The sequence below is a fragment of the Pundamilia nyererei genome, unplaced genomic scaffold, assembly GCF_000239375.1.
Source record: "Pundamilia nyererei isolate P.nyererei 1_Seehausen unplaced genomic scaffold, PunNye1.0 scaffold00431, whole genome shotgun sequence".
In the NCBI taxonomy this organism is placed as follows: domain Eukaryota; kingdom Metazoa; phylum Chordata; class Actinopteri; order Cichliformes; family Cichlidae; genus Pundamilia; species Pundamilia nyererei.
This window is the reverse complement of record NW_005187832.1, coordinates 1-7,966: the sequence shown is the minus strand read 5'-3', so window position 1 is coordinate 7,966 and position 7,966 is coordinate 1. Positions and strand designations below refer to the sequence as shown.

Below are 7,966 nucleotides of genomic sequence, written 5' to 3'. Positions count from 1 at the left end.
CTCTGGGGTTTGGCTTGTGTAAAATCCTGTCCCTGCTGAGATTTCTTCTGCTATGATGGGTCATTGAAGTCTAACTGCCTAACAGTTACATTTATTTCTGTATCTCAATAAATCATGTTCGGTTTTTCCACATGATCTCTCCTTATTGAACTGCTTTTGTAGATAAGCTTCAAGCCAGAAAGGAACTATACCTAAACCAAAAATATTAGTGAGAAAGTGTCTGGACCATCTCCAGCTGTGCTGCATGTATTAAAGATAACTTCATACACTGTCTGGTTGTCATGTCTGAAACAGGCTGTACAGTCACACAGATAAAAGACAGCAGTCATGTTTCTAATGATATAAATCAACCAGAAAGATTTTGAAGATAAAAGCTGTGAGGCCTCACTAGAGAAAGGATGGCTTGTTATCATTACATGAAGTGATTTAGAAATAATATGTAAGCTTTCAGGGCAGCACTCACAGCTTCTTAAAACTGATTACCTGATGGTAAGCTTACACAGATATGTAAACATACAGCTGGACTCTAAGAGGTTATAAAGAAGAGAGCTGTGCTGCTATTTTTACAGAACACAATTTATTTACATTTTTATATTTACAATCAGTTTTTATTTATATAAACAAAATAAACACTACAAAACTAGAACAAAACTATCTTATGTACAATATCAACAGTTTCTCCCCTATTTCCTTTTTTCTTCCACCCATCTTTGTCTCTCTGCCTCGTAGAAAGGAGACTCCTGAAACTCCTTCCAGGTAATCTCCTTGGCCATGCCCTTGTGCCTGTGCAGAGAATGCACTTTTGAAGGGCAGTAGATATATTTCCCTGCCACTCCAGGGAATCCCGTGCGAACATGTGGGCTATTTGGGCCCTGTTTCAGGTTCATGTGGCAGAACCTGCAGACCTCTTCCTGGTAGCATCCAGTTGCCTTTGGAAAAGTCTGTCTGGGCAAATTCCTCAAAGGGCATTTTAATTCCATCACCAGGTTTTCTTGTTTTGTTTCCTCTCTCTACACCACAACCACCATTTATACTCTAATCCCTGAGTCATTTGGTAACCCTTCATTATTACCCAGAACCTGTCTCAGCTCCTCCCTGAATTCTTCGCAATATTCATACGTTTTCAGCTTCCATCATTTAAATCTGGCCTCTGTCTTCACTCGCTTCCTCTAATTGATTTCCAAAGTCACCTTGCAGTCTCCTATCTCTTTCAGATTTTTTTTTTAATTGTGTGCACCTTCCTCCACTGTTTTACATGTGTGTTACCCTGTGTTTATTCATCTGCTCTGTTGTGCAAAATCAAGTATTTGTACTTCTGTATTCTTCTCAATTCTCCCTTCGTGCTTGAATTTTAGTGCACTAGAAAAACCTTGGTGCGGTTTGCAGCAGCAAAAATGGTGTCATCAAAACTATGTGACTAAGTTTCCACTTGTGTTTTGCAAAATGTGCAACTTGTATAACGATTCACATGAAGAATCTTCTAATTCCCACAGTGTTAGCTTGTTTCCCATCACTTTTGGTTTGTATTAGGGAACTGAAAGTTCCTCAGAAAAAAAAATACTTTTGTTTCTTTTCACATCGCCCAGCTATTACTGTGATAAGTTTAGTTCCCCTAAAGTTATTAAGAGAAGAAATTGAAACTAATGACGCATTAACAGTATTGCTGGCCTGTTCTGCAGAGCTGACCATCTCAGGAATATCTGGCATTCTAACAAATGATGGAGGAAATTTATATGAATACTGAGTATGACAAATTTGACAATGCAAAAAACTGCACAGGTAAGAAACAGAGTAGACATATTTTTATCATCAGTCATAACTATTTTCCACTTCATTAGTGTTTGTTTCTCTTTTCAGGTCCAAGGAACTATAAGAGGAGTTTCCACTCAGGTGTGATTCCCTGTTTGGGCCTGCTGAGTTTTTTCCTGCTAATTGGACTCATCACCCTTGGTGTTTACTGTGAGTCTGATTCTAACACTCATGAGCCCACATATGAACAGAATAAAATGTCTCGAACTTTGTATTTTGGATGGTTTCAGACCATGTTGAATGAACTGTGACACACACACACACTCATACTCTCCCATAGAGTACACTATCATAAATATCAGTTTAAGAACATTTTTCATTGCCTACAGGCAAATTTGAAATACTTTAGTTTTGGTCTAAAAACTATAAAAATTAATGCACAAGCTTTTTTCTGTGTCTCAAAAACATGCATCTCCAATTATTTTAGTTCATGATTCAGCTGCAGATGTCTCAGCTGTGAGTAGTAAACTTTCTTCCATGACTGAGGAGAGAGACCTTCTTAAGGCAAATCTGTCCACTACCGGAAACAAGCTTTCCTCCATGACTGAAGAGAGAGACCTTCTTAAGACAAGTCTGTCCACTACCGGAAACAAACTTTCCTCCATGACTGAAGAGAGAGACCTTCTTAAGGCAAATCTGTCCAGTACCGGAAACAAGCTTTCCTCCATGACTGAGGAGAGAGACCTTCTGCAGGCCAACCTTTCTGAAAAGGCAAATGAGTTGGAACGGCTTCAGAGTTTGTCAAAGCAGAGTGAGTATGTGTATTTCCTGTTGAAATTACTTGTGTGTGTTTGTAAAAGTTAATAATGAAAAGCAAGGATTCACTTTCCAGGTATTGTGAAAAGTCCTTGTCTCTTTGTGCCTTAATGAATAGAATTTTTGAATTTTTATATTTAAATCTAAAATTTTGAGGATAAAGTTGAAATTCTGATGAATGAAGTTTAAATACTATTTCAATAATAAGGATGAAATGCCAAAATAACCTATCGTTTTTGTCAGGGAGTTTTTAATGTTTTATTTGATTATGCTTCAAATGTTATGTTATACTTATGTTCACATATTTCACCAGACACAGTTTTCTGTTGAAACAGGAAGCTGACCCTGTGACTCTGTGACATTTACCGCAAGAGATGAGTACAGAAATACACATCCGCAAAAGTTGACTTGCATTATCTTATTCTTAGAAATTGACTTGTAGCACACACACTTTATGACACACACACACACACACAGCTTACACACAGACAGCATCAGGACCTGCGTAACAGGAAATGTGATTATATTTGCATATTGACGATGTAACCTATAAAAGTAAACGAATACTGCAGTTCGGTGTGTCTCTCTGTCTGAGATTCACCCGTGCCGCACATTATCAATCTCAAGTGTCTCAGTGTTGTTTACTCACCTGACTGTTTGGTAACTGTAAATCTCTGACAGTTTTCAGTCAAACTGTTACTGCCTCTTCCTTACGGTGGGTCATGCTGGAAAGTCTCGTTGCCTCGCCACTGTTAATGCAGCCCTCAGAACAGTTAAGGCATTGTTCATAACACAGATTCACAACAAAGACACTCAGATAATCAAAACTTTTTTTTCTTTTCAACATTAATTTAAGACGAATATCAAATTGTTTTCTACTTTTATCAAAATCGTACTGACTTTGGAAAGAGTACTACACAAAAAGAAAAGACATCTAGTTTAAAATCAAAACAACTACTAGCTAAGTATTTGAACAACTAGAAAAAGCACCTGCTATCACAACTAGAGATTTACAAGGTAAAACACAAACGCTATGGAGAGAGGGAACCGGGATGTCAGGTCAGGATGGAGATATCATAATCCCCACACTCCGAGACTGACACTCCAAGCCCCAAGAACAACTGGTGCATTCAAGGTGTGGAATATGAGAGCACCTGAAGGAGAAGAGTGTGTGTGTGGTTTGTGGCCCAGCTGCAGGGGAGGGGTGAAGCAATGTGTTTATGGCGTGGTGTCAGATCAGTGCAGGTCATGATGATGGTCTCCATCATCTAATCATGCCTTCCCTACTTGAGTAGGTCGGCGGGACCTGACAAGAGAACTGTGAGGTGTGTGCCGATCTGAAGCTGGAAATCCATGCAGACGAAAGGAACAAGAAAAACACTGCAAATAAACATTTGAAAACTTGCAATGCTATGTGCGTCAGGTCCTTTTGTGTTACAAGAAGATCAGGGCTATGGTGGAAACCTGGACCCTCAGTGCCTCAGTGGCTGATTACCATTAGTATGTGAAGTACTCTCCAAAAGTCTATTTGAAGATGTGAATTTAGCATTATGCATAATGCCTACTGTAACCATCACTGAAACCACAGAGAGTTAGACAGACAGAAGTTAGCCCACTATGAGAACAGCTGAAAGGAGTGATGAAGAGAGGGGTTCCTAAGAAGTACAACTAGGTGTCCATACCTGACTAAAAACTGCGTGCCAAGCAAAGACTCACAGTCTTAGCTAACTGTTAGGAAAAAAAGCAGTAACTCAATACGGCAAGACCAGGCTGACCAACCTTTGCATCTCTTGGATTAACTGCAAGAAAGCCAATAAACTCAATGCCTCACAAATGGATCTTATAATGCCCAGAACCACCAGAACCCTAAGAGCCTTCATCAGGAATTCAGTGGAGATGTGGAGAACAACACTACAGGCCAACTTCAAGCAAACTGTACAAGTCATCATCAAGTGCGAGATTTACCAAAGAGATGCTGTGACTCCACTGCTATTCTGCATAAGCCTGTGTAGTCGGAAGGTAACAAAGAGAGGGAAGGTAGTTAGAAATGAGGGGATTGCACTACCAGAAGTCAGTGCTGCAGACATTGTGGACCGCTACAAGTACCTGAGAATCCCACAGGAAAATGGGAAACACGAAGAGGCCTCTTGGAAAACTGCAACCAAATAACTGCAGAGAGTAAGGCTTGTCCTGAGGAGTCAGCTGAACAGGAAGAACAAGATATAAGCAATCAACCCTATGCCCTGCTGGTTGTCAGATACCCTTCTGGGATAATAAACTGGCCACAGGAGGAGATGCAAATGGAGAGTCCTGTTTATACACAGGGTTCAGTGCTAGGACCAATTCTGTTTACATTATACAAGCTTTCCTTAGGCAGTATCATTAGAAAGCATAGCATGCATTTTCATGGCTATGCATATGACACCTGACTTTATCTATCCATGAAGCCAGATAACACACATCAATTAGTTAACCTGCAGGGATGTCTTAAAGACATAAAGACCTGGATAAACTCTAATTTTTCTCCGTCTATATTGAGATAAAACTGAGGTTATTGTCCTTGGCCCTAAAAAGATTAGAAATACGATAGCTAACCAAATGCTTACTCTGGATGGCATTACTTTTGTCTCCAGTAACACTGTGGGGAACCTTGGAGTGATTTTTGACCTGGATATGTCCTTCAATCCACATATTAAATAAATATGTAGGACTGCTTTTTTTCAAATGTGAGGCTGAAAAATATGTGAAAAGTGTGGTGTGTAACACTGGTAACTTAGATCTGTCACATCCTTCATCAAAATGAGCACACAAACAATTTGGTTCTAGTGCTTTCACAATTTTATTTTATGACACAATTTGTTTTATCTTGATTCTCCAGCAGGACATGTGATGTTTAGTTGATCTAACTGACAAAATATGTTAATATAAAACTAATTTATATTAACATAATAAGTAATAGGTACCGTTAATAACTATTAAAACTACTGTTTGATGTTTCTTGTTTGATGTTTCTTCCAGAAAAAACGTGTCCCACAGGATGGAGCATATTCAGTGGTAGTTGTTATTTCCTCTCTGTAAGATCTGGTAACTGGGGTGAAGCTAGACAGGACTGTAGAGGCAAAGGGGCAGATCTGGTGGTGATGAAGAACTCTGATGAACAGGTACAGTATGTGTATATATATATATATATATATATACTACCAGTCAAACGTTTTAGAACACACATTTTTTCTAGTTGTTTATTAAAAATTATGCTATTTAATGTCTCATTGTAGTCTTAAATGAAAGCATAGCACAAATAAGCAATTGAGTGAAAAAAGAAATCACAGAATCAAAATGTATTCTAAACTCTAGACTCATCGAAGTAGCCTCATTTGGCAGATACAACAGTTGAACACACCCATGTAAGGCTGTACGATATGACCAAAATCTCTTATCCCGATATAAGACATTTATCATCCAACGATTTAAATCACAAAAATGTAACATTTTCTATAAATTCTGTGAAGCTCGGGCAACCCGACTTGGGTGAAGTGTTTTCAGCTGGACTGACTGTTGCATAAGTTGAAACGGCCGCAATTTTCTTTGTATTTATTACACAACGTGCTGCTGGCAAGAGCCTGTTCTAAGGTTTATTTTTTTAGCACCTGACGGCTCTTTTTAGCTTCTCGTCTGTAAACACTCTGCATACTATTTCATGTGATTCATTTTGAAAAATCTCAATAGGATCTTCAGCTTTATTGTGAAAGGTTTATGTGGAAAACAAACAAGCAGACGGCAGAGCCACGTGACGGTTTTACCCATGTTGTTGCTAACTACAACGCATAAAAACAGTCGGTTCTCCGTCCGTAGTGTGGTTAATTTAAATATAAGTGAAAGAGAGAACTTTAAGAAACCATCAAAATGATAAAATATTGCCGTTAACAGTTTATTTTGCAACACCACAAAACAAGCGATAGCATAATATGAAACAATAGACGTTTTCATATTGCCATCCGATCCACATCGTTATATCAAACAGGCACTTGTAGGTGCTTTGCTTTCACTCTTCTGTCCAGTTCATCCCCAACCAGCTTTATGGAGTTTAAGTCTGCAGACTGTGCTGGCCACTCCATGTTTTTAAGTTTACCATCATGTTATTTTTTATTGAGGTAGTTCTGGGATAGCTTGGACTCATGTTTTGGATCGTTATCTTGCTTTAGGATGAACCCCTGACCAACTAGGTGCATACCAGAGGGTATTGCATGGCACTGCAGAATGCTGCAGTGGTTCAGGGTGCCTCTCAATCTGTACTTTTCTGTGAATGTACATATGACTTATTGAAACCTCAAGTCTGCTTAGATAAATATTTTATGCAGTCAGCCAGCTAACGACGGAACAATCAGAAACGTGATGTGTGAAGGCAGAAAAAGACAACAGAATGTAAAAAAGCAGAAGATGAATGTGATGTACACACTGGTTCTCCACCTTGATGTGACATGTGTTAGTTTTCAGGTTCCTGTTAGCTCATTGCACTGAAGGAAAAAATATTTACCTGATTGTGAGAAATGTGTCAAAGAAATTGAGAATTTTCTTCAAAAAAACAGCACACCCTAAATTCTGTTTAAAAAATAAACAAATTTTTTTTTTGCATGTTAAACAGAACTTTCTCGCTACAATCATCAACGATAACACTTGGATTGGTTTGACTGACTATGGAATGGAGGGACTGTGGAAATGGGTAGATGGAACTCCACTCACTCTGGCGTAAGTCTTTACTGTGGTTCAGTTTATTACTTTTACTGAATTTCTAGCAGATGTTTTCTCATGAACATAGAGCTTACATGTCAGTAGGTCTGTGAAGGTTCTCAGTCATCCAGGTCATGAGCATGAGCATTTTGGCTCATCCTACTGACATGTAGTCTAAGGAAATTGGAAAGAAAAGTGTCTGGACTTCTTTGAGTTGCTTGAAGACGTTTCACCTCTTATCCGAGAAGCTTCTTCAGTTCTAAGGTCAAATGGTGGAGAGTCCCAGATTTAAACCCAGTTGGAGTTTCCCCCCAAAGAGGGACAAAAGGACCTCCTGATGATCCTCTACCTAATCACATGAGCCAAGGTATGGAAATGGGTGTGGGTCACAATCAGCCAGGGTTTCGGGTGAGCTCATAGTGAAACCTGGCCCCACCCTATCATGTGATTTCCTGAGATCAGATGGCCCAGGATGTGAGCGGGCGTTGAGGCGTCTGGGAAGAATCTCAAAACTGGATTATGAATGGCAGACAGTTGGTGTCGTAAACCCCCGCCTCTGTTCAAAGATGGTCGCTCACAGTGGACATAGATGCTTCTTTCACTCCTCTTTCAAACCATCTGTCCTCTCTGTCCAAAATGTGAACATTGGCATCCTCAAAAGTAGGGATGGGTA

General features: G+C 39.3%; 1 protein-coding gene across 1 annotated transcript; it reads left to right on the top strand.

Annotated features, from left to right (window-relative positions):
- Positions 1 to 1,640: 1,640 nt before the first annotated feature.
- Positions 1,641 to 7,453, top strand: LOC102192379 (CD209 antigen-like). Its single transcript, XM_005753473.1, has 5 exons — positions 1,641 to 1,779; positions 1,858 to 1,959; positions 2,237 to 2,560; positions 5,584 to 5,726; positions 7,208 to 7,453. The coding sequence occupies exons 1-5, from the start codon at positions 1,716 to 1,718 to the stop codon at positions 7,313 to 7,315; spliced, it is 741 nt and encodes a 246-aa protein (XP_005753530.1). The 5' UTR covers positions 1,641 to 1,715; the 3' UTR covers positions 7,316 to 7,453.
- Positions 7,454 to 7,966: the final 513 nt, after the last annotated feature.

What these genes read in the sequence shown, in the direction of transcription:
- LOC102192379 (XM_005753473.1), top strand. Translation starts at nt 1,716, where the DNA reads ATGATGGAGGAAATTTATATGAATACTGAGTATGACAAATTTGACAAT. An exon ending in TCAGAGTTTGTCAAAGCAGA is followed by an intron (nt 2,561 to 5,583) that starts GTGAGTATGTGT and finishes TGTTTCTTCCAG; the next exon opens with AAAAAACGTGTCCCACAGGA. An exon ending in TGAAGAACTCTGATGAACAG is followed by an intron (nt 5,727 to 7,207) that starts GTACAGTATGTG and finishes CATGTTAAACAG; the next exon opens with AACTTTCTCGCTACAATCAT.